Source organism: Sciurus carolinensis, chromosome 16, assembly GCF_902686445.1.
Source record: "Sciurus carolinensis chromosome 16, mSciCar1.2, whole genome shotgun sequence".
Lineage (NCBI taxonomy): Eukaryota > Metazoa > Chordata > Mammalia > Rodentia > Sciuridae > Sciurus > Sciurus carolinensis.
Window position 1 is genome coordinate 17,422,596 of NC_062228.1, and position 25,321 is coordinate 17,447,916.

A 25,321-nucleotide genomic window follows, 5' to 3' on the forward strand; every position below is an offset into this window, starting at 1 on the left:
CTGGGGAGATAGCTCAGTTGGTAGAGTGCTTGCCTCGCAAGCACAAGGCCCTGGGTTCAATCCCCAGCACCGCAAAAAAAAAAAAAAAAAAAAAAAAAAGAGTTGGGGAATCAAGGATGGTGGTTCACATCCATAATCTCAGCTACTCTCAGCTTCTCAGGAGGCTGAAGCAGGGAATTGCAAGTTTGAGGCCAGCCTGGGCTACTTAGTGAGATCCTGTCTCAAAATTAAAAAATAAAAAAAAACATTTAGGGATGTAACTCAGGGGTGGAGCACCCCTGGGTTGACTCCCTAGTAACTAACACACACACAAGAGTTGGGACCAGGTCCTGGGGATCCAAGGGTGATGGGACTGACAGGGTCCTGTCCTTGGGAAGTCCATAGTCTAGTTGGCACGACTAACATTAATAAAAGGATCCCACCGGGGCTGGGGATATAGCTCAGTTGGTACAGTGTTTGCTTGGCAAGCACATGGCCCTGGGTTCAATCCCCTCAAAAAAGTATCCCACCAACACATTTCTGCAGTGGGTACTATGATGGGAAGGTGCCCCAGGGGAACCCAGTAGGAGGAGGGTGCAGGGAGTAGCTGATTAACCCCTAGGGAGTATCTTGAAAAACCCTGGGGGTGGGGGGAGGTAGGTAAGGAGGAGTTTGGCCAGTGAGGTGGGGGCAGAGGCTAGAGAGGCAGTCCCTTAGAGTGAACAGCAGGTGATGCCTAGAGACCCTTGAGCCAGCAGGTGAGCCTTTGAAGGGCTGATGCGCGGCAGGAGGATGGCGGGGCGTGAGACGCTTCGGGAGAGGTGGGCGGGATGGTTAGAGGAGGGCCTTGTAGGCTAAGAGCGAAGGGCTTTCTCTGCAGAAGGGGTTCTTCCACCCGCAGCAGCTGAAAGGGCAGGAGAGGAGTGAGCCGTGGGGAGAGTCCAGTTGGAAGGTAGCTGAGGTCAAGTCGACAGGCGCCACTCGCGGGGGCATGCGGGAAGAGTTAGTAGCGGTCGGATCCGGGGTCGCCCTGCAAGGCTAGGAGACTCAGATTCTGCCCCAGAGCTGGAAGGGAGGCGGTGGTCAGAGGGCGCAGGGCCTGAGGTTGGTAGATGTTCTTAGGGACACAGAAGGGAGAAGAATGGAGATAGACAAGGAAGATGGGCCCTGGGTTTTTCTGATAGAAGGGGAAGGGTGCAAGTGGACAGGAGGGCCCAGAAAGATAAAGGTGCTAAAGTAAAGCCAACTGGGTAAGTTATCTGAAAAAGTGGAGTAGAAAGTGGAAAAAATAAAAAAGAAGCAAATAAGTAAGTGACTGTGGTAAAGGAGGTGAAAATTAAAATGAAAGAACTTGACTAATCACCCAGTGTGCTGTCCCAAAGTGGCACATGGGTCGGGGACCAGCTGGTGGTCCTTCCTACGGAGGAGGTTGCGGCCTCCGGACCCACAATCCCCGGAAGGCTCCAACAGGAGAGACAGTAGCTAAGGAGCACAGAGCAGGGACCAGACCTTCGCTAGGGTTTGACTTCCAGGGATGCGGGACAGCGGGAAATAGAGGACGGAAATGGGGAGTGTGTTATCAAGGGGTGTCAGGAGGCTCTGGGCAGGTTTGAGCTGGTCCCTGAGGCTGGCCCGTCCTGCCTACCCATACCCTTCTCTAAGTATCAGAAATGATGCTCCCTGGGTCCAGGGCTCAGGGCCAGTGCACCCCGCGCCCCATCTCACCTAGCCCTCAGAAAGTCCCCAAGAGGTGAACGCGCCTTTCCCCTGTTTTACAAGTACAGTAGGTGGAACTCAGAGAGGGCAGCCTTTCACCCAAAGTCACACAGGAATCGGGCCCTTTCTCAAGGGAGTACTCCCTGCGCAGAAACCCCTTGCCACCCAGGTTCCCCTCTGGGAGGAGTCGGCCCGAGCCCCTCCTGCTCCCCGCCCCGGAGGGGCGGCCCGGGGGGCGGGCGGAGGAAGTGAGCGCAGCGGGGAGGAATGTGAGCGGGCGGGGCACGCCGGCCTGGAGCGGCGGGGACAGCCGGCCTGCGGCGGGGTCGGCGGGCGCGGCAGGCCGGGTGCGCGCGATGCCTCACTTCACCGTGGTGCCCGTGGACGGGCCGCGGCGCGGCGACTATGACAACCTCGAGGGTCTGAGTTGGGTGGACTACGGGGAGCGCGCCGAGAGGGAGGACTCGGACGGTGAGGGCGCACCCGGCGGGAGCCTTGGCTGGGTAGCGGGGCGGCCACGCGGGGCCGGCTCCCGCCGGTGCAGCGGGACTTGGCGCGCATACGTCGATGCAGGCTTAACTTTTCTTTCTCTGCGCCGCCGCCACTCCCCGCTCGGCGCGTGCAGACACGATTTTCCTCTGCCCGGGGCGAGCGGGCCGGGTCGCCCTCCCTACTCCAGCTCCTCCCCTGCGAGCCGCGGGCGGGGGCTGCAGACGTGGCCGCCCGTAGAGGCCAGCGAGCAGGCCGCCCGGCCCCGGATACCGCCGAGCACGGGTCTGTGTCCTTTCCTCTGGAAGCACAGCCAAAGCCCCAATTGCAGCCCCTTCACCTCTGTAAACCACCCCCATCCTTTAGTCGCCTTTGCCCCCGTGACTCCCTCCTTCCTTAACCTCCCCTTCCTGTGTCTTCCTACTCTCTGGCCCTCCAGGAGAGAAGGTGTGCCTTCTGAAGGGGCCTATGGGTATCTGTCTGTAAGTCGTCCCTGTTGCCCTGACCTAGGTCTGTAGGTACAGTGGGCATCTGGGGAGCACTCACACGGGGCCAGGCTTGTCTAGGCACTTAACATGAATCGACTCGTTTAATTCTCCCTACCTTCTCTTGGGACAGATGCTGTTACTCGTACTGAGGAAGGAGTGAAGGAAAGTGTGGAGAGGTTATGTAATTTGCAGGGGATGGGGATTTAACTCCCCAGGGGAGATTCTATCACCTTAACTCTGAACCTGGGTGTTAGGGCTGGTCCTGGAGGTGAGCTCCTCCTTCTTTCTTCCAGGTTCCTACCTCTTCTCTTGCCCTTTCTCCATCTCCTGTCCCAGAAGACTCATCACTCCTGGACTGTCCTTGCCAGGGCCCACTCTTGGATTCCTGCTGGGAACTTATGTCTGTGTACTGGCATATGCATGTGGCACTGTGCAAGTATACAGCTGTGGGTATCAAGTTGCAGGCAGGGGTCAGGTCAGGGCATTCTAATGGCCACTGTATCCTGCAGGATTGTTGGTGCTGAGGATGGTGATATGACTGATGACAAATGTCTGTGATGTCTGGGACTGATCATAATGGAGACATTTAGGAAATTCGTTTCATTGAGATGTGTCAAATGATATGATCTTGACCTCTGATCTGTCTGTGATGGTGATATGATTGAGGTGGTCCATGCCTGATGTGAGTGGCTGTGTGTTTGTATTACCTGACTGCCATGTGTGGAGGTGGCACAGGACAGAGGGATGGGCTGTTGGACATTGTGAAGGTTTTTCAGGCTTGACAGCTGTGTGAGTACCCTTTGCCATTTCCTTGTCTGTCCCTAGTCTTGTTCAGAGGGTCAGATAAGGAGGCAGCATTCCTGCTCCCCTGGGCCTGGAAAGACCTCTGTCCCTGGAGACTGGGCTAGGCTGCATCCCTGGTTCAGGGGGCAGCAGTGCTGGCTTAGCCTCTGCCTGCCTTAGCCTCATCCAGCCAGATCCCTCCAAGCAAGACCAGCTCCTCCCACTGCCTCCTTTCCTTTTCCTCCTCCTCTTGTTCCTTTTCAGCCAGACCTTGGCTGTGTCTGCAGCATGGGGGACACCCTGAACCCCGGTGAGTGATTTTGATCCTTCTTGGTGGGGACTGCCAAAGTTCAGAGGGCTGAAAACCAGTCAAACTGAGATCTATCTCCTGGGACCCCTAACTGAAGACCCACCCTCTACTCTGAGGGGTCAGCCAGCCAATGGGCAGGGGCTGGGGAAGTCCTAGAAAGGGCACTTCAGGCAGATACCTTTGTGCACAGGGATCAGGAAGGCTACTTGGATCCTTACCTACCACTGGTGTCTATACAGTTATTGGTGGGAATACCTGTGCCCCTCACAGGCAGGCCCCAGCTCCTGGCCATACTGGGGGGTCTCAGGTGGTGTGTGAGCAGCTTGGGCCTGGCAGGCATGCCCAGACGTGCCCTGGAATTTTTGGAATAGCTGAGGCCAGAATGGGCAGCTTGAATCTGAGGGCAGTACAGACATCCAACTCCTGCTTAGACCCTCTCACATTCTCACAATTCATGAGAGCTGTCCCTAAACAGGCTTTGGGAAACTCCGACAAGTACTCGCTGAGTGTCTGGCAGCAGACAGTCCCTTTTCTGATGCCTCTGGGTAGTTGGAAAAGTAAGTGTTACTATCTGTACGTAGAATAGGACAAGGCACAGTGGACAAGTCAGCACAGAGGATCATTCTGACTGGGTCATACATGGGAGGGGCCAGGAATCCAAAACAGGCTTCTGGCCATCTGAGCACCCAGAGGACATGATATTCAAACCCTGGCCAAATTGCATATTCCAGAACTCTTCTCTACCTTCAAGAATCATGCTATACCTTGGGGTGTACCCTGGATGGACTGGGGCCTAGAGTAGGAACAGGGAACCTGCAGCCGAGCCCTCACCTGGCTCTAGCAGACCCGGGATCCAGGTCTGACCCTCTTCCCTGAATGACCTTGCCTTTGGACCTCTCTGAGCCTTACCCTCCTTGTCATTAAAAGGGAGTAAATCACATCTACTGGAATGTTGCTGTAAGAATAGAGGCAACTCTTGCAAGGGCTCTGAACCACTCTGGAACAATGACTGAAGGAACAAGGCATCAACTGGGTCTTGGAGGACCATCTACAGGCATTTTGGGGTCCTGAAATACAGTGCTGAACTCTTTATATTTTCTGGATACTAAACATGTTTTCAGACAACAGTGGTGGGGCAGGCTGTAGTACATGGATTTAGAATAACTTATAATTTATTTCTAATCTACTTCCACCAAAGAATCAGAAGAAATATGCAATAAAAATGCATCCCCAGAAAAGGAAAGGGGCAAGAATTATGAGATTAGACAGGTGGTGACTATATCTAAAAAGTAAATTTAGTTTGCAGAATGGGAAGTAAGTTGAGCTGTATAGTTTAGTTACCATTTTCTGACAAAATGAATCTGATTTATTCAGGCAAGATCCTTTTTTTTTTTTTAAGTATCAGGACTTTAACCCAGGGGTGCATTACCACTGAGCCACATCTTCAGCCCTTTATAGTTTTTATTTTGAGATAGGGTCTCGCTAAGTTGCTGAAGACCTTACTAAGTTGCTGAGACTGACCAGGTCTCCCAAGTTGCTGGGATTATAGGTGTGCACCACTGTGTCCAGCTAAGACCTTTTTTTTTTTTTTTTTCTTAGCCTCAAAAAACCTCAGCAACTTAGTGAGACCCTAAGCAACTTAGTGAGACCCTGTCTCAAAATAAAAAATAAAAAAGAACAGGGGATGTGGCTCAGTGGTTAAGTAAGTGCTCCTGGGTTCAATCCCTGGTACCAAAAGAAAAAGTAATTTTAAAATTTTCAGAGGTTTCTCACTGGACAGCTGTCAATTTAAAGGGCAGTGTTACTAGGTTTTCAGATTCTTCTTGTGACTCCTGATCCTGTGTAAGCATCAAAGTTACTGCAAATGCCATAGAGTGTGAGGATGTCTGAGGGGCTACATGACCCCACTGGGCTTTAATATGCCTTGGTGGGATGATTTTCTGGCTGCCTTTGTCTACTGTGCCATTGGCATTGATCTACATGCAATCATTGAACATGGGACTGATCTGTTTGGCCCACTTAACTAGTTCAGGTTGCTGGATGAGGGAAATATACTGCTTTTGAATGCTAGGGAAATGCAGAACTGACTTTGCCTCAGAAATTATCATGGGCACACTTGACCTATCAGTGTCCTTGAATGATAAAGAATCCATAATGCAGCCCTTGCTAAGTGGTTGTGGGCTTGGGGAAGGCAAGTTAAACCACACACTGATATCACAAGGATGTTTCAGATGGAGGAGGATGCATTAGTCCACACTCTCAGCTGTAGATGAGAAATGAATTGTGACCTATTTAAACAGAAAACATTGGCAGTCTTCACCAGTGCATGGCCCAATCACACAACTAGTCTAGGTTGGTAATAGCACTTCTGTTACCGCCTCCATCTGGGGACACCCATGCCAACCCAATTACACTCAAAACTGCACACTACTGCAGGGCATGGTGGTGCACACGAGTATCCCAGCTACTCAGGAGGCTGAGGCAGGAGGATCACAAGTTCGAAGGCAACCTGGGCAACTTAGCAAGACCCTGTCCCAATAATGAAAAATTAAAAGGACTGGGGATGTAACTCAGTGGTAGAGTGCCCCTGGGATTAATCCCCAGTACCAAAACAAAAACAAAACTGCATGCTCCTGCCAGCAAACACCATGGTGGTTTCTCTGAACCCAAATGTCTGCAGCCCATTTATTGTGAGAACTGAGTCAGTGTTGCAGCTGCCCAGGCTTCCTTGGGGTGGAGGGACACTTGGCATCTAGAAAAGAAGTACTTAGTGTCTTCTGCCTGCTTGTTGGAAAGCTGGGAATGTCACCCATGAAGGCTCACAGGGACAAATATAGAACAGGGAAGAGTATGAATGATGGGAGGTCAGAAAAAGCAGGCAAGATTTAGGAATTGAGATAGCCTTACCAAAAAATTAATTAATTAATTAATTTAAAATTAGCATTTTGGTTGCTAATCTGCCAGGTTTCCTTGGAGCTGAAGCTCAGTCTCACCAGCCTGAGGGGTGGGTGGAAGCTGGAGTGGGCCTCTCACCTGTTTTAATGCAAGCGTAGGAATCTGCAGACCGAGGGGCTAATGCACTGGGACCTGCTGCCAACCATCCATGCTTCTATCTTCCTTCTTTCCTCTTTTTCCTTTTTGCAGTACTGAGAATTGAACCCAGGGGTGCACTACCACTAAACTACATCCCCATTCATACATTCATTCATTAGTACTAGGGATTGAACCTAGGGGTGCTCTACCACTGAGCTATATATATCCTCAGCCCCCCCCCCCCTTTTTTCGAGACATTAAGTTGCCAAGGCTGACCTTGAACTCCCAATCCTCCCGCCACAGCCTCCGAGTAACCGGGTATGTACTACACACCCAAGTACACTCCCATTTTTCGACCCTGTTCAATCCAACACCCACCCGCCAGACTGACTTTCATAGATGACCGTAGACAAGTGACTCCCACTTCTTCCTGCACAGCCTAGTGCTTGCGCCGCCTCCCAGCATGCCCTGGGCTGCCCTCCCGGGCACCCCCTCACGCGCGGGGCATGGTGGGGTAGCTAGCAGGCTACTTGCTGGCCATGGCAGCAGGAGACGCTCTGTGCGACTTCATCTATGTGGAGAGCAGTACCCGGGTGATGCCTGACGACACCGAGCCCTTGGCATGGGGCACTCTGGGTGCTCCAGATAGGCCTGGAAAGGGGTTGGGGGTTATGTGAGGGTGGGCCGAGACCAGGACCCGCCCTCCCAACAGGCCCCACCCCTCGCCTTGCACTGGGGCTTTCACACCTGTACTCTCTGCTACAGGGAATGATGGGCTCGGTTTTGATTACTGACTGCTCCAGGGTTACTCTGGCTCTTAAAGGAGGCCGATAGGTGTGATGGAGAAGTTGATGCTTAGCCTCTTAACACTGTAGCCTCCAAAGTGTTTTACAGAAAGGATGTTTTGGGGACTGGCCTTGTAGGGAGGGGTACAGACTGCATGCTCAGGAGGCAGCCCCTAACTGGGTTTCTTTCCCTCTCTCTCCACAGGACAGGGCAACCACAGAGAGAGCAGCCCTTTTCTTTGCCCCTTGGAGGCTTCCAGAGGAAGTGACTACTATGACAGGAACCTGGCACTGTTTGAGGTAGTTGAGGAGCCATTCTGGGCCACAAGTGTGGAAGGCTGGTAGACAGACAGGGGACCTCTCAGCTAAGTGGGCAGACTGGATGGTGACTCTTCCTTTGCTCTCCCTTTGTCCATCTTGCTCCCTGTAGTCAGATCGTGGTTCCTGTGGCCCTTCAAACTGAAACTGCTTTCCCAGAGGCCATTTGCAACCCTGCCCCCATTGCCATCTCCTGGGCTGTTCACCTTAACCTTCCTTCCAGCCCCGCCTCAGCAAGGTGACCACCCCTTCAAAATTTCCTCTTTTCCCTACTCTTCTAGTGCTCTTCCCATGGGCTCTCCCATGAACTCTGCATCCTTTCCTGGTTGACTCTTCCAACTCTGCCCCCCCCCTAGTTCACTGAAGCCTGGTCCTTTTCCCTGAATTTTCCCTTGCCCTCCACATCTGCAACCTCAGTTGACACCTCCCTGAAAGTTTCCCAAGTTTGTGTCTGAACTTGTATTTTATCCTTTCCATACTCAAGCTGAAAGGTAAGATCTGGATTTAAGACTTGGTTTAGGCTCCTAAACTGACCCACACATTCAGATGCCGCATGACTGAACAGTGTAGGCTTCTCAATTTCCGCATGTCCAAAGGGCCTTTATCTTTACTTCTCACCCCCAACCAACCTCCATATGCACAGGGTCAGAAAAGGGCCATCAGACAGTGAAAGGCTAAATATGGGTAAGAGGCAGGTGGAGAGATAGCACTGAGAATGCTGCAAGGGGAGGGAAAACCTAGACCCTGGTGGTATTTGGGGGTCCTGGGCCCGTGGTACCTCCTGAGAGAGCAGCAATGTTCTACAGTGAAGCCTTTGACCTGGCTTCACTTTGAGAATAGTGGCCCAACATCCCACTTTGGGGATTGAGGTATGTCAGTCACAGGAACCAGATCCTGGGGTAAGACCATCCAGGAAGGTCAGATAACAGACTTCAGTTGTTCCAGACCTCCTTCTTTTGGCTTCCTTGGTTCCCTGAGGTTACTAAAGTGGCTTTTTTGTGGACAGTTCAGAATAGATGTGAATCCCAGAGGCTCAGCCATAGCCGGGAGGTGGCCAAACAGAGCAGACAGGGTGAAGTGTGCAATTTGCCTGCCTGCCAACTGTGCCTGCCCTTCTTTCTCTCCCCTGAGGCGGGTGGTTTTCACAAATGGGCTGGCAGTGATTGCAGCCAAGGTGGGGCAGAGAGAAGCAGCCACTGGGCTGGGCCTTTCAGTGCCGCGTGCTGGGGTGTGGTGCCCACACCTGCTCAGTTGGCTAGCTTGGGTTTCCCCCAGCAGGAGCTGGGATCAGGCCCAGTCCTGCCTCAGGGCTTGGCATAGAGCCAGAGTCCAGGCTGCTGGCTACATATAGGTATCCCGGTGCTGGCCTGGCCCATTGCCATCTTGCCCCGTGGCTCTGTTTACAGGAGGAACTGGACATTCGCCCAAAGGTGTCATCTCTTCTGGGCAAGCTTGTCAGCTACACCAACCTCACCCAGGGCGCCAAGGAGCATGAGGAGGCTGAGAGCGGGGAAGGCCCCCGTCGGAGAGCAGCCAAGGTGAGCCAGTCAGGGTCAGCAGAGGGGCGACACCTGAGATGACAGACAGAACACCACAAAATTTACTGTTTTCCCATGTGTTATGCACACACCAGGGGAAGTGGATACCAGGTGAGGTGAATATGAGGGTGGGCACTGAGTGCCTTGGGCTCATAGGAGCTTTAAGAGGTGGGCTAAGGAGGAACTCCTGAAGGGAGTAGAGGGCCAGGGGCCCCTCAGAAATGAAAGTGGGTGAAGCTGGGTACAGGGGTGCACTACTGTAATCCCAATGACTGGGGAAGCTGATGAAGGAGGATCAAAAGTTCAAGGCTAGTCTCAGCAACTTAGAGAGGCTCTAAACAACTTAGTGAGAGACCCTGCCTAAAAATAAAAAATAAAAAAAGGACTGGGCTCGGGTTGTGGCTCAGTGGTAAGAGTGCTCACCTAGCATGCATGAGCCCCTGGGTTTGATCCTCAGCACCACATAAAAATAAAATAAAGGTATTGTGTCCTCCTACAGCTTAAAAAAAAAAAAAAAGGACTGGGGATGTGGCTTAGTGGACTCAGTGGTTAAGCACTTCTGGATTCAATCCCCAGAAGCAAAAAAAAAAAAATAGTAATAATTAAAAAAGAAGGAAATGAGCTGTGTGCAGTGGCATACACCTGTAATCCCAGTGGCTTAGAAGGCTGAGGCAGGAGGATCATGAGTTCAAAGCCAGCCTCAGCAAAATTGAGGCACTAAGCAACTCAGCGAGACCCTGTCTCTAAATACAATACAAAGTGGGGTTCAGAATGTGGCTCAGTGACCTAGTGCCCCTGAGTTCAATCTCTGGTACCAAAAAAAAAAAAAGGAGGAAGAAACGACAGTGGGTGGACTGGAGGTGTAGGTGTAGGACTGGAGGTGTAGCAAGAGTTCTTGCTTAGAGTGGATGAGGCCCAGAATTTCATCAGCACTGCAAAAAAGAGAGAAATGACGGTGGGAACAACAGCTCTCTGCATGCAACCTCTAAGAGTGACCCCATCTTCTCAACTGTTATACTCACAACACAGTCATGAGATGGAAACCTATAATCTGTAGTCCCAGTTAAATGGGAGACTAAGGCAAGAAGTAGCAATTCCCTGTCTGGAAAAGAAGGAAGGGAGAGAGAGAGGGTGAGAAAGGGAGAGAACAAAGGGAGGGAGGAGTTGGGATGTGGCTCAATTGATAGAGCACTTACCTAGCATGCATGAGGCACTGGGTTCAATCCCCAGCACTAGGAAAGAAAAACAAAAAACCTGTGAGACAAGTCATGATCATCATTCATTCTTTTTTTAGCTCCTCTGAGCCCTACCCATTGCTCATCCAGTCCTTTGGGCCAGCCTCCTGACTCCCTAAGCCTGGTTTCCCTCCCACTTTTATCTTCATTTCTCAGATGAGGAAACTGAGTGACAAGGCCTTAAGTAACTTGCCTAAGATTAGTGCATAATGCTGGGAGAAGTGTTTGTGGATTTACTGTGAAGTATATGATTGTGAAATACCAGATCACTGGTATCACTTCAGGGTAGATAGCCAGGAACCTGGTTGTCCCTGGGGGCTATACAACCTAAAACAAGTGACATACTGTCTTTGCCCCTAACCATGTTGACCCAGGGCTCCAGTGGTAGAGGCTTCCAATAGCCCCTGAACTGCTTGAGCACTAGGTTGTGCAGGCATGAATGTGTGATGGAGCCTGGTGCTTCCTTGTAAGGTGCTTCTGGTCCTTCAGCCCTCTTCTCTCTTTAGGATGATTTTTGTATCTTTGCTTAGCTCCTCTGTGTGTTTGGAAGGAGCTGGGTTCTAGTCCTGGTTATACTGTTCTCTTCAGAGGTCAGCTGAAACAAAAGGAACTCCAAGTTGGGATAAGCCAGGTCACCAGGCTCAGACTTGCTCCTGAGATTTGGGCCTTGCTGGGGTGGGTCCAGGAGAGAGGGGGTCACCAAGCTGAAACAACCCTTCCAGCAGACAAACAAGCACACCCTTCTGAGAACGTAGCTGATATCTTGATTGCACAGAACTGACCCCCACCTCTTCATCTGGTTGTGATTTTACTGGCATATCTAGACTAAAGGTAGCAGAGAACTCCATAGCCTTGCAGGAGGGATTTTAACTTCTAATTGTTGCCTACAGTGGGTGGCAGGATCCTTGGGTAAGAGCCTCATCCCTGTTCACTGAGGCTGACTCAGGGAGCTGGGTGACTGATAGTAAAAGGCCCCCAGGAAAGGCTAGCGCACATCTCAGCGGAAGTGTGGGAGGGAAGCCTGAATTGACGAAGGTCTGTGCTCCCTTGGGCTAATGGGGAGCCTCTGAGTGTACTAGAGTTCAGCCTCAGCTTAGTCGCCCATCTTACCTGACCTTTGGGTGAAGATGTGAAAGGGAAACTCAGGATCCCAGCCCTAGTAGCTTTTCCATGGAGGAAGGAGTCTAATCAAGTATATAGGGAGTCAGTAGGAAGCTAGGGAGCCATGAGTCTCACCCAGAGCAGCTCTGAGCAAGGGTCTCAGAAAAGAAGACTTGAAGCAGGAAGGGTGGGCCTCCAACCAGACAATGCCAAGACCCAAAGGCAGCCTTTCTCTGGCAGCCACTCTGGCTCTGGCCCAGTGACCTTCGGAGGCTGCCAGAGGTTATTTGGGGATGCAGAAAGCATTTCCGGCCCTGCCCTTTCCCACACTGCCCTTTTCTCAGAGTGACTCAGCCTAGGATGGGGGTAGGACAGGGAGTTCTTGCTGCCACTATCCAAAATGGGTGGTATCCTTTGTGAAGGACTTGGACAGAGCCCCGATGAAGTGTCTTTCACCTGTACTACACTGTGCAGGATAGTGTGAAGGAAGCTTTTGTTTTGTCCTAGATCCTCCTGAGTTCCTTTAGCCTGCACACAGATCCTGTCCCAAGACAGGACCCTTCAGGAGGTTTCCTCTGACATGTAGCTCTCTCCTCACCTCAGTTCTGGGTAGAGGAGGCTTTGCTGGGGCTCAGGTGGATGCTCTCAGGGACCCACTGCCCTTGGCTGCCCCAGCTCTGCCTCTGCTTACAGCGTCTGTGCAGCCTCTGCCCTGACCTCCTGACTGGCCCATACCCTGGTCTTAAAGAGTTGAGAAATCCTGCTGGTTCTGTTAGACCTTCCTCACCTGCCCATAGCCTGATCTCTACTCCCTCTCCAGGATTTTCCCAGTAGGATGTCCCAGTGGCTTCTAAGCTGTCCCAGAGTTTAGGAGTACCTTTGGGGAACCTGCAGGGCCTGCTGGTGATAGAACAGTAAACAAATCAAGTCTACCCCAGTATGATAATGAGACATACTAAAACAGTCAGTAATGTGACCTGTAGTGACCATTATCATAGAAAGGCATATCAGATGCTAAGGGACTGCAGAAGGATCACCAACTCCACCCAGCCTGGGGGAACTTTCTGGAAGATGTGACAGTTAAACTTCTGATGGTTTCAGTGAAGAGTTTTCTAGGCTGTGAGGCAAGGCCAACCCTCCCCAGCAGAACCTAGCACATGTGCAGGTTCAGAGGCTCAGGAAAAGCCATGTAGCATGGGGCTGGGAATGACAGAGGAGGTGATGGGGTACATCTGGTGGCTCAAGCCAAGGAATCTACACCACACACTGTATTATAGAATGACACAGAGGGTTTTCAACAGGGATGATGATGTTGTGCTTGGTTGTCAGAGACCCACTCTGGCTGCAGAGTGGGCCAGGGTATGGAGAGGTGGGCAAGTGTGGAGGGGTACCACCTCAGTACCCCACTTGTATTGCATGAGGGGACTAAGACTGAGACAAGGAAGACCATCTCTGGACAACAGGGATGTAGAAGGGCAGGACTCCATGTTCATCTGGTTAAAGTGCGGGGATTCGAGTGAGGTAGCAACAGGGAAAACTTCTTAGACTTTGACTTAAGTGATTTGGGGCCTGTTCAGAGAGGTGAGGACCTGAGACAGACCCCTCTTTGCAGTCAATTAGCCAAAGAAAGGAGGGGGAAAAAGCAGTACCTTGAGGAGAATTTAGGTTCAAAAGCTCACATGAGGGGTTTTATAAAGAATCAGGTTTTAAACCTTCTCAGTCTGGACTGTCTTCCTATGTAAAAGTTAATAGAGATGGGCATGGTGTTGCACACCTGTAAATTTGGGAGGCTGAAGCAGGAGGATCACAAGTTCAGGGCCAGCCTCAGAAACTTGGAGAGGTCCTAAGCAACTTAGTGAGACTCTTATCTCAAATAAAAAGGGGCTGGAAGGGCTGGGGTTGTAGCTCAGTGGTAGAGCACCTGCCTAGCACATATGAGGCACTGGGTTCAATCCTCAGAACTACGTAAAATTAGTAAATAAAATAAAGGTATTGTGTCTATCTACAACTTAAAAAAAAAAAATTTAAAAGCGGGGTAGGGGAGGGGCTGGGGGTGTAGCTCAGCTTAAATGCTGCTGGTTTCAATTCCCAGTACCCAAAACAAAAAGCTAATAGAGACATTTTAACTATTCCCCCACCTCTGGGGCTGGGGGTGGTCTGGCGTTATACACTGGGGCACTTGGGTACCCCACAGTAGGTAAGGGATGCCTGAGTGACTAGAGGCTACCTTCCATGGTGCATCTGGGCCCCTCTGATGCTGTGTGCCACCTCCTCTCCTGCCCACATAGGCACCCAGCATGGGCACCCTCATGGGGGTGTACCTGCCCTGCCTGCAGAATATCTTTGGGGTCATCCTCTTCCTGCGGCTGACCTGGATGGTGGGTACAGCCGGGGTACTACAGGCCCTCCTCATTGTCCTCATCTGCTGCTGCTGTGTGAGTAGCCTAGTGGGTTAGGGATGGACTGGGCAGGGACCATGGTCACCCCACAGATCCCACCCATCTGAGCTGCTCATCCAAGCCCTCCTTTCCACAGACACTGCTGACAGCTATCTCCATGAGTGCCATCGCCACCAACGGTGTGGTTCCAGGTGGGTAAGGGAATGGGGCCCAGAATCTGCCTTGATCTGACTGGAACCCTCATTCTCCTCTACCCTTAAACAGTTCTCTGGTGTGGTTGCAGTCCCTTACTTTTCCACTTAGGAGCTTAACAGAGTTTGAGACTGCCGTCGTGTTTTGTTAGTATAAAAGTAATACACCCTTCCCAAAAATGAACAATATTTGTTCACCATAAGATGGTTTGAAAGGGCAGAAAAACAGAAAGTGTCCATACCCCACCATGCTGAGTCCATTGCTGTTAGCCTTTCAGCATATGATCTTAGGGTCTTATAAAGTATTAATATCTTTCTTTCTCCCTCTCCCTCCCATATATATACACATACATACACACACATGTACACATATATAATTTCTTTCTGCTGTATATATAGATATGTACGCACACATATGTATGTTGGAAAATGGGTTTTGATTTTTTTAACAAGGTTTAATTCACTATAGTAGGCTATAACCCAATTTATGTGATTAGTCTCCTACCTGGGGATTCTACTTTTTCACTGTTGTACTGTTTTTGTCAACAGCCTTGAACACCAGTCTCTGTTCATATCCCTGACAGTTCCCTTAGCAAAATCTTAGAGTATGAAAGAAATTGACCCTTTTTCAATTTTCTTGATTCCTATTCCCAGACCTTCATCAGAGAGGTTTTATCAATAGCAGTCAGCAACGTGGCATCACCCTTGTCTCTCCACCTTCATCACCCTGGGGCCTGGTGTTGATTCTGTCAGTCTTGCCAAGGGTGTTAGACTGTAAGAAGCAGATGCAGGGCCAGAGGATTAACCATGGACACTCAAATGGTAGCAGTCATGTGCAGGGCCACAGGGGCAAAAAACCTGAAAAGACACTAATCCTACCCTGATCTGTGAGTGGCAAAAGCAGTCCTGTCCTTCTGGGTGGTTGTGAGGGCTTATCATGAGGAAGACCCCCTTCAAAAGCACTAACCTTGATTTGTGCACACTCTCTGTTGTAGCTGGAGGCTCTTATTTCATGATCTCCCGCTCACTGGGTCCAGAATTTGGAGGCGCTGTGGGCCTGTGCTTCTACCTGGGAACAACATTTGCAGCAGCCATGTATATCCTGGGGGCCATTGAGATCTTGCTGGTGAGTCAGGCTAAACCCTGATCAACAATAGTCATGTCCAAATACTTTCCTTGGACTCCACACAGAAGGCCCAGCTCTTTATGCTCCCCTCACCTCTGGCCAGGGCCTGGGATCATACCATGGGAGGCATCAAGAGAGAAGACTCTTTGGTCAGGCCTGTTTCCCTTTTATTTTCATGTGAGTCTGGGTCAGGCAAGAAATTGGCCTGATTGTCTTCACTTTGGCCTGAATGTGTCACCTATCTGGGCACTGTTTCAGCCTGGCAGGCTGCCAACCAACTGTTGCATTTAGCTGAATGACAGATCTTGGGTGGTGACACAGATGAACCAACTATTTGCTGGGCTTAGTTGGCTCTGGCCAGTTCAATCTCTCCTAGAGCTCTATGCCCGGGCCCTTTAGATTCAGCTTCTCCTCATCCCTAAGTCAGAGTGAGCAGCCACAGGAAGCTTTCTGGAGACTGTAGAAAGCAATCCAGGGTGCTGTACTAGGCTTAGCTTCCCACTCTCCTCTGAACTGTCTGGGCCAGTAGAAGCAGAATTATAGGGTCTGTGAACAGCAGAATGACAGGTGCTCTCCCTAGGGATGCAAAGCATAGACGAGATTTAGAGAGACTTCCCTGACTGCTCCCACCTTCCAGTCCTCTGCTCGTAGTGTGAACCTTGTGCCTAGCTCATCTGGGTTTTTTTATCCATTTCTCACATTTCTTCTACATTTATAATTTGCAATTCTTCTGTAAGGAAATGTGTCCCTTCCCCCCAGTTTGTTTATTTATTCAGCCATGTAATTATATGGACTTTTGGATGTTTATTTTGTTCTCTGGGTTATTGGTTAAAATTCAATACTACCATTTATTTTTTTGTTCAAACTGTTCCACTTTGGCTCTTCCACTATTCAGGTTGGTGCCTGTGTCTTGGATTCTTTCTTTTTTAAAAAATGACTTTATTGAGATATAATCCACAAAACATACAATGCATTACCCAGAGGAAGTGTATAGTGCATTGCTTTTCAGTATATTCACAGGGATGCAACCATCACCACAATTTTAGAACATTTTATCACCCCCCCAAAAAACCCATCAGTCATCATTCTCCATTTTCCCCAACCCCCAGCCCTCAGCAACCACTAATTTGTTTTCTGTCTCTGGATTTGCCTTTTCTGGACATTTTGTATAATCAGAATCATATGATAGAGTGGGCCTTTGTGACTGACTTCTTTTAGATATACTTTTAAAAAGAAAACCAAAATGACAGGTTTCACTCTCCAAATAGGAAGACTGAACCCTCTGTAATCCATCTTCTTGTTTCAGACCTACATTGCTCCACCAGCTGCCATTTTTTACCCATCAGGCTCTCATGACACGTCAAGCGCCACCTTGAATAATATGCGAGTATATGGGACCATTTTTCTGACTTTCATGACACTGGTGGTATTTGTTGGTGTCAAGTACGTGAACAAATTTGCCTCACTCTTCCTGGCTTGTGTGATCATCTCCATCTTCTCTATCTATGCTGGGGGCATCAAGTCCATATTTGACCCTCCTGTGTTTCCGTAAGTAACTCAGATTTTTGTCCAGACATTACCTTGTCATCCCTTCCAAGTACACAGCCTTCAATGCCCTGGATCCCCAAGACTGCAGGGTGGGAATGGACTGGGTCCTCCAGCTCAGCAGGTGGCGATACTTCCATCCCTGCAGAGTATGCATGCTGGGTAACAGGACCCTGTCCCGGGACCAGTTTGATGTCTGCGCCAAGACGGTTGTGTTGGACAATGAGACAGTAGCCACCCGGCTGTGGAGTTTCTTCTGCCACAGCCCCAACCTTACCACTGACTCCTGTGACCCATACTTCCTGCTCAACAATGTGACGGAGATCCCTGGCATTCCCGGGGCAGCTGCTGGTGTGCTCCAGGGTGGGTCCTCCCTCCCATGTTCTTGTCCCTGAGCCCACAGGCTGAGCAGGGGAGCAGAGCACAGAGCTGTCCTTGTGTGGCCTGCTCAGGATTGGGGGGGGAAGGTCTGGCTGCCTTCCCAGCTCAGCAGTGTCCTCTCAGCCTGGCTCCTGGCAGCTGAGTCTCTGGTGAATGGAGATTGGCCAGCATCCCAGGCCTGCAGAAGCCCCTGGAAAGTCCTGGCAGCCCCTCTTCCTCTGGCCACCAGCCCCTGATGCCACCTGGGGATGTTCCCACAGGGGCCATAAAGGGCCTCTGTCAGGAATGCAGGCGGTGGTGGGGCTCTGGTTGATGATGGTTTCAGCAACCTTTGTTTATCAGACTTCTTGCTTGGATAGCTTCCTCCCTGCAACCAGAGCAGCCCTATGGTAGACAATGTAGCCATGGGGCTGAAGCTGTACCCAAAGTCCCCAACCTCTGGCTGGTCTGCCCCAAACTAATCTGGGGAGGTCCATGGGGCTGTGGTGGTGATGCTGCTGCCTCCGCAGAAAACCTGTGGAGTGCCTACCTGGAGAAGGGCGAGTTCGTGGAGAAGCATGGTCTGCCCTCCACAGACACCCTTGGCCTGAAGGAGAGCCTGCCCCTGTATGTGGTGGCTGATATCGCCACATCCTTCACTGTGCTGGTTGGCATCTTCTTCCCCTCTGTAACAGGTGAGCCCCTTTTGCCCACCCACCCCTCCCTGCCACCAATCCAATCCTGGGGAGCCCCTGAGGGAGTCTCATCTGTTTTTGGAGGCATCATGGCTGGCTCAAACCGCTCCGGGGACCTCCGGGATGCCCAGAAATCCATCCCAGTGGGGACCATTCTGGCCATCGTTACAACCTCGCTTGTGTGTATCCTTTCCCATGCCTGAAACAGGTGGGGATGGGGTCAGGAGGCACTTGCCACTTGGCGTGCATAGACACTACACACAAATCGCACATCCCTCACCTCACACACATGCACACGTTGGGGGGACACATGCGCATACCACAGTACCCTCAGCTGTCTGCAGGCAGTGGCTGGGGCAAGCACTCCTAGGGTCCTGTGTGGGGATGAGCCTGGTCACAGTGTCATGGAGGCCTAGCTTCCTTGACTCTGTGCAGACTTCAGCAGTGTGGTTCTCTTCGGCGCCTGCATTGAGGGTGTAGTGCTTCGAGACAAGTGAGTGAACTGCGCCCCTCCCCATAGCGATGGCTCAGCTTTTGCCTGCCCTCATGCCAGCCCCTGTACATGGTCCCAGACATTTCCTCAGGCTGTGGGTTGCCAGGGGTGGTCTATGCCACCAAGTGAGTCAAGCCCCTCCAGGACTTAGTTTTGAGAGGATGGCAACATCAGGGTCAGGGCTGGGATGAGGGTCAAGGACACAGGATAGGGGCTGGCAGTTGGCCTTCTCCACTGAAGGCCAGAGCTCTGTCCTGCTAAGCTCCTGATATTCCTCGCTCTGGGCAGCCCCACCAGGGGTTTGGGGGACTCCTTACCTAGAACATGGTCTGAGCCTGGCCCTTGCAGGTATGGCGACGGTGTCAACAGAAACCTGGTGGTGGGCACATTGGCCTGGCCTTCGCCCTGGGTCATTGTTGTTGGCTCTTTCTTCTCAACTTGTGGCGCTGGCCTCCAGAGCCTCACTGGGGCACCTCGTCTATTACAGGCCATTGCCAAGGACAACATCATCCCCTTCCTCCGGGTGAGTCCTTCTCTATCTCCCTCATGTGCTTCTGGACTTAGCACTGGCTAGGGAAAGAGTTAGGGAATTTGGATGCAGCATAGTGTGCCCAGGGGCCCCACAGCCAGGTGGCCATCCCTAAGGAGCTGCTGAAAGCTGCCCTGGCCCCTCTTGCTGTTGGCAGAGCTGCTGAGACCCAGAATCCTCATGAAAGCAGAGAGGCCTGGAGTGGTAGAGTCAGGGGAAACTTGTGACCTCCCATAGGGATGGGCATGGGGATGGCCTGTGCCCCAGAGAAAGGGCTGTGGCTTGGGGCCCTAAGTGTAGGAGAGGGTGGCAGGAGCAACTCCCTTTCTGGTGCCTGCAGGTGTTTGGCCATGGGAAAGCAAATGGTGAACCGACGTGGGCACTACTCCTGACTGCACTCATTGCTGAGCTGGGCATCCTCATCGCCTCCCTCGACATGGTGGCCCCCATTCTATCCATGTGAGCTGGGGGCAGGGCAGAGGAATGGTCTTAGTAAAAGCTTTCTGAAGCCCAGTAACTTTCAGCAGGGGACCCCAGCACCTCCCTATGATCCTGTCTGGTTGAGAATGCAGCTGTGTGCCAGGTGTGTGGGGGAGATGTTACTTGGCAGGTCTCAACCTACCCCTGCATTCAGGAGATAGCGTGGCACCTGCACAGAAGCTGTAAAGAGACCAACAGGCTCCACGCCCCACTGTTGGGACTCCCCAGAACAGGAATCCAGCAGACCCCCCAACCCTGGACAGAGAAGCACCTGGTTCTTTGAGGCTTGATGAAGCCATCACTCCCCCATTCATCATTTTCAAAGTTGTTTGCTTTGAGTTTTTTGCTGTACTGGGGATTAATCCCCAGGGTGCTCTACCACTGAACCACATCTCCAGCACCTTTTATTTATTTATATTTTAGTTTGACACAGTATCTCATTAAATTGCTCAGGCTGACCTTAAACTTATGACCCTCCTTGCCTCAGCTTCCTGAGTAGCTGGGATTACAGGTGTACTCCCCTGCGCCCAGCTCAAAGTTGTTTGCTTTTAATATTCTCGAAGTACCTGGACAAATGCTTTTTGTTACAATTTTAGCCCTAACCCAAATGAATCTACATTTGTGCCAGTGCTGTGCAGGTGTGATCTGCACATGGAGATTTCCAGGAATTCCTGAGGCAGAACTTGCTTAGTTACTCTACCCATGTTGGGTCGTCACACATTCTGCTCCATAGCTGATGGGCTTTGTTCCTTTGAAGGGCCTGTCCTTCATTCCTCAATCCGTAGACTTGACAGGGCTTCCTTCCCTGCAAATAGCCTCCACCCTGGCTGCAGCCAGGCCTGCTGTACCTGGGCTCTCCTATGCCCCCAGCTCGATCCCCCCTCACACCTCAAACTGCTGTTGGCACAGACATCTTGAGTGGTGACCCCTTTTGCCCAAAGCAGAGGAAACTGCCCAGCCTTTATTATGTTGTACTTGCTAGCAGCTCTTGATGGGACTTACCCCTCATGGAATCCCCTGCCCCTAGCACCCCACACAGGAGTCTTCCTGCTTTCTGCCTGCCATTACTCTCCATCAGCTGAGGGTAGTTGGTGCCCCTCCCCTTAGCCCTCTCTGCTTGGCTGCCTTCCTGGAAGGGCTCATATTACCAGCCTTGCCCAGGTCCAAGATTCCCACCCCCACTGCAGCTTCTCTCAGGTGTCTAATCCAGTGCATTTACTTGGTCCTTGTCATCTCTTGATCTGTTTGTCTTCCCCACATGTGTGATAGCTTCTTATCCAACTGGTCATCCAGGCCAGAGACCTGAGTATCAGCCAGCCAATCTTCAACACTGAATTTCCTCAGCATTCCTGACACCACACTATCCCAACTCTCTACTTGATATTGTAGGGCCCTCATCCCCTTCCAGCCACTCTGCCAGGGAACACTTGTCCATTCTCTCCTGACGTGGGCAAGGCTGGCTACAAGGATATGGGCTCCCTTGCCCTCCTAATTGTTTTAACAGGTATAGCTTCTCAAAGAAAGAAAATGCCTCTTTTTGTTACTTAGGAAATCTATGATATGGACATGGGCAAGGCCAGCTGTGTGTCTCCTGACAACCTGGCTCCAAGGACACCTTCTCCATAGTAGTCCTATCTGCATGAGGCTGCAGGAGTGGGTCTTTTGGGGATGGGAGGACCTGACTGTCCATAAAGTGAAAGAAAAGATGTGACCCAGTTTCTGATCCAAGCCCAGACAGACATGAGGCACCTGGAGATACCAAGGAAGCTGCTGTGTACCAACCACCTCCCTGTGCTGCAGGTTCTTTCTGATGTGTTACCTGTTTGTGAACCTGGCCTGTGCTGTGCAGACACTCCTGAGGACCCCCAACTGGCGGCCCCGGTTCAAATACTATCATTGGTAAATGCCAGCTAGACCTTTGAACCTAGTCCCTGACATAGGAGGTATTGGGGAGTCCAAGAATGTCATTCTGGATGAGTTTTGAGTTTGCTCTTGATGAAACACTACAGGAAAGGAGGGGGAAGGGTAGGGGTCTTGACCTAGTTTTTGTACCTAGATTGTGACTTGGGACTTCACAGGGCTACCAGGGCATGGGATGGGCTAAGACCTAGGACCCTATCAATCTTGCCCTGATTCTCTCTCCTCACACTGGCTTAGGGCACTGTCCTTCCTGGGCATGAGCCTCTGCCTGGCCCTTATGTTTGTCTCCTCCTGGTACTATGCTCTGGTTGCCATGCTCATCGCGGGTATGATCTACAAGTACATCGAGTACCAAGGGTGAGTGAAGGGCCTGTCAAAAAATCTATATGACTGAGGGTGCCTGGCTGAGCAAGTGGGATGGTCTGAATGTGAGTTGTTGGGGGAGCTGGGCCACATTTGATATCTACCATGAGTGATAGGACTGGAAGGCTTTGACTTAGGGCCTAACCCCTCTCCATCCCACATTCATATAGACAGAAATCCCTGGTGAGGGACTGGGGTGTAGCTGGGTGGTATAGCTCAGTGGTAGAGTACTTGCTTAGCAAGCATGATGTCCTGGGTTCAATTCCCAGCACCAGCACTACCAAAAAATAAAATTCTGTGGGTGGGACCCGGAGCTCACCAGTTTTTGGCATCTGCAGGGCTGAGAAGGAATGGGGTGATGGGATCCGAGGCCTATCCCTGAGTGCTGCCCGCTATGCGCTGTTGAGGTTGGAAGAGGGGCCTCCTCATACCAAGAACTGGCGGTGAGTTCATGCCCAGTCTGGCAAGGGCCATTTCAAGGTTCCTAGGGAGTACTGTGAGGAAAGGGGCATCAAGAAGTGCTGGCTCCCCACCCCTAGTCCTGCTTCCCCCTCCTTGGGTTGCTGAGGATGCCCTCCTGCTTATTGAACCCTTGGATCCATACTACTCAAACTAGTGAGAGCCCATGTTCTAAGAAGGGAAGATGAAGAGAAGGGTTGCCCTGAAAAGGCCTGGCCCTGGTCTTAAATTGCCTCCCCATCTGGCCACTGCAGACCTCAGCTCCTGGTGCTTCTAAAACTGGATGAGGACCTTCATGTGAAGTACCCACGGCTCCTCACCTTTGCCTCTCAGCTTAAGGCCGGCAAGGGCCTGACGATTGTTGGCTCCGTCATCCAGGGCAGCTTCTTGGAGAGCTATGGCGAGGCCCAGGCTGCTGAGCAGGTGCCTGCAGAGGGTGGGGAAGAACAGCCAGACCAGTGGTATCTGGGCTGCAAGTAAAGGAGGGGACCAAGCCTGGCTAGCTTGGCCAGCCAGGTGGACAAACACTGCTGCCCCTTCAAGGTTGAACAAGGGAATACAGTTGTCCCATTTTGAAAATATTGCCTCTGGTTGGGTAGCTTGCTCCAGGACCTCCCCACCTCCCCTAGTTATGTGCCCTAGGACCCTGGAAGTTTGCCCAACAGAGGGAAGCTGGTGGCCTTACCTCCTAACACTGCTGTGTTCCCCACAGACAATCAAGAACATGATGGAGATTGAGAAAGTGAAAGGCTTCTGTCAGGTAGTGGTGGCCAGCAAGGTGCGTGAGGGGCTGGCTCACCTCATCCAGTCTTGTGGCCTTGGTGGCATGAGGCATAACACTGTGGTGCTGGGCTGGCCCTATGGTTGGCGACAGAGTGAGGACCCACGTGCCTGGAAGACCTTTATTGGTATGTGAAGGGCCAGCACCTGGGCTGGCCCAGGTGGGCCAGGGGCCAGGGTCATGAGGTAGCAGAGGCTTGAGGGCCACAAGCTGGTGGTCACCAGTGCTCCTTTTCCCCAGACACTGTACGCTGCACCACAGCTGCCCACTTGGCCCTGCTTGTGCCCAAGAACATTGCCTTCTATCCCAGCAACCATGAGCGCTACCTGGAGGGCCACATCGATGTGTGGTGGATTGTGCATGATGGTGGCATGCTCATGCTTTTGCCCTTCCTGCTGCGCCAGCATAAGGTGGGCCAGGTGAATGGGCATGGGTGGGAGTGGCTGTGCCCTTGGAGGACTGCATGAGCTGAACCACCCTCATGATCCATTGCCGTAGGTTTGGAGAAAGTGCCGGATGCGCATCTTCACAGTCGCCCAGATGGATGACAACAGCATCCAGATGAAGAAGGATCTGGCCATCTTCTTATACCACCTCCGCCTTGAGGCAGAGGTAGAGGTGGTGGAGATGGTGAGTTGGCTACCCCATCCTGGCCTTGAAGATACCGAGTGCCATGTAACGTCATCCTCACAACCTCCTCTCTCCCCAGCATAATAGTGACATCTCTGCATATACCTACGAGCGCACGCTGATGATGGAGCAGCGGTCCCAGATGCTGCGACAGATGAGGCTGACCAAGACTGAGCGGGAGCGTGAAGTCAGTGGCTGCCTTGGTTCAGGCTGGGGGTGGGTGGTAGGGTCAGACCTTTGGAGACACCATCAGATGGGGGCATCAGACTGACTCACCCTAGCCCCACCAAAGCCAGTGCCCATTTCCTGGAGGCAGGGTAGTCACGTCAGGCCAGTCGGGACCTCCATTTCCCAGGGTGCCCAGGCCATCTCCTCTGTCCTCAGGCCCAACTAGTCAAGGACCGGCATTCAGCCCTGCGACTAGAGAGCCTATACTCAGATGAGGAAGATGAGTCTGCTGCAGGGGCCGACAAGATCCAGATGACATGGACCCGGGACAAGTACATGACTGAGCCCTGGGACCCCAGCCATGCCCCTGACAACTTCCGGGAGCTGGTGCACATTAAGCCGTGAGTGCAGCAAATATGGACCAAGATTTGTTGGACCCTGGGTAGAGGCATTGTAGGACAGACAAGTTGTGTTGGGTGGGCAGGGACAGAGGCCCCCTTTGCTAGATTCTGGTTCCTTGTGGCAGGGACCAATCCAATGTGCGGCGTATGCACACTGCTGTGAAGCTCAATGAAGTCATCGTCACACGCTCCCATGATGCCCGCCTAGTCCTACTGAACATGCCTGGCCCACCCAAGAACAGTGAAGGTGATGAGAACTGTATCCCTTTGTGGAGAGGCAGGCCATGGGGAGGTGGACAAAGTGTGAGATCAGGCCAGAAGTTTTTCTCCTTGGGTGCCCCTGGGTGAGGGTGGCCCTGGTTGCCCCTTGGTCCTGCTGCTGCCTCCTTGACCTGATGCCTACAGACATGGAGTTCCTTGAAGTGCTGACTGAGGGCCTTGAACGGGTGCTGTTGGTGCGTGGTGGTGGTCGTGAAGTCATTACCATCTATTCCTGAGCCCAGTGTGGTCTTATGGCCTAGAGTGGGGGTGTCCAAAGCAATATCCCCACCTGAGCACGTAATGCCAGTTCTGCTTTGCCCAGCCTTGCCTTAGGCCGACTTTGCTAGGTCTCCTGGGAAACCTGGTCTGGGCCTGGCAACGGAGATGGATCTCAGGTCTTGTGGGACCCTGGGAGGTTTGGGGACTTTCCTCTCCAGTACCCCAGTAGGGCTGCCCTGACTAAAGAAGACTGTGGGGACCTGATGTGGGTTTTAAAGACCCAGCCCAGCACAGGAGCACTATTTATTGTATATTTATTGTTTGAACATCACCATTAGGGAGAAGGGGAAGGGCAGCAAGGGCAGTGGTTGAGCTCATCCTGCTTGCAGGAAGATCTGGCTCAGGCTACTGTGGGCAGGGACCCCCATCAAGCCGAGTGGAATGGAGCTGGCCAAGCTGAGGCCTAACTTTCTTCAATAAAACATTGTGTACTTCTGGGCCTCCCGCTGCCCCACTCTGTTTCCCC

General features: G+C 51.8%; 1 protein-coding gene and 1 non-coding gene across 3 annotated transcripts; both read left to right on the forward strand.

The window, feature by feature from the left end:
- Positions 1 to 1,960: 1,960 nt before the first annotated feature.
- On the forward strand, positions 1,961 to 25,296 carry Slc12a4 (solute carrier family 12 member 4). 2 transcript variants are annotated; one of them, XM_047529611.1, is made up of 24 exons: positions 1,961 to 2,166; positions 7,789 to 7,883; positions 9,308 to 9,439; positions 14,064 to 14,210; positions 14,311 to 14,365; positions 15,361 to 15,491; positions 16,798 to 17,039; positions 17,185 to 17,399; positions 17,927 to 18,091; positions 18,176 to 18,274; positions 18,527 to 18,584; positions 18,933 to 19,107; positions 19,454 to 19,572; positions 21,394 to 21,492; positions 21,751 to 21,870; positions 22,215 to 22,319; positions 22,590 to 22,758; positions 23,048 to 23,243; positions 23,357 to 23,526; positions 23,615 to 23,746; positions 23,826 to 23,933; positions 24,131 to 24,315; positions 24,441 to 24,574; positions 24,721 to 25,296. In XM_047529611.1, the coding sequence occupies exons 1-24, from the start codon at positions 2,052 to 2,054 to the stop codon at positions 24,810 to 24,812; spliced, it is 3,258 nt and encodes a 1,085-aa protein (XP_047385567.1). In that variant the 5' UTR covers positions 1,961 to 2,051; the 3' UTR covers positions 24,813 to 25,296. The 2 variants fall into 2 exon arrangements, with proteins under 2 accessions (XP_047385567.1, XP_047385568.1); XM_047529612.1 differs by lacking the exon at positions 7,789 to 7,883 and having other exon boundaries at positions 2,054 to 2,166.
- Positions 22,078 to 22,153, forward strand: Trnaa-agc (transfer RNA alanine (anticodon AGC)). The gene has a single exon. It is a non-coding gene; the product is annotated as a tRNA-Ala (tRNA).
- Positions 25,297 to 25,321: the final 25 nt, after the last annotated feature.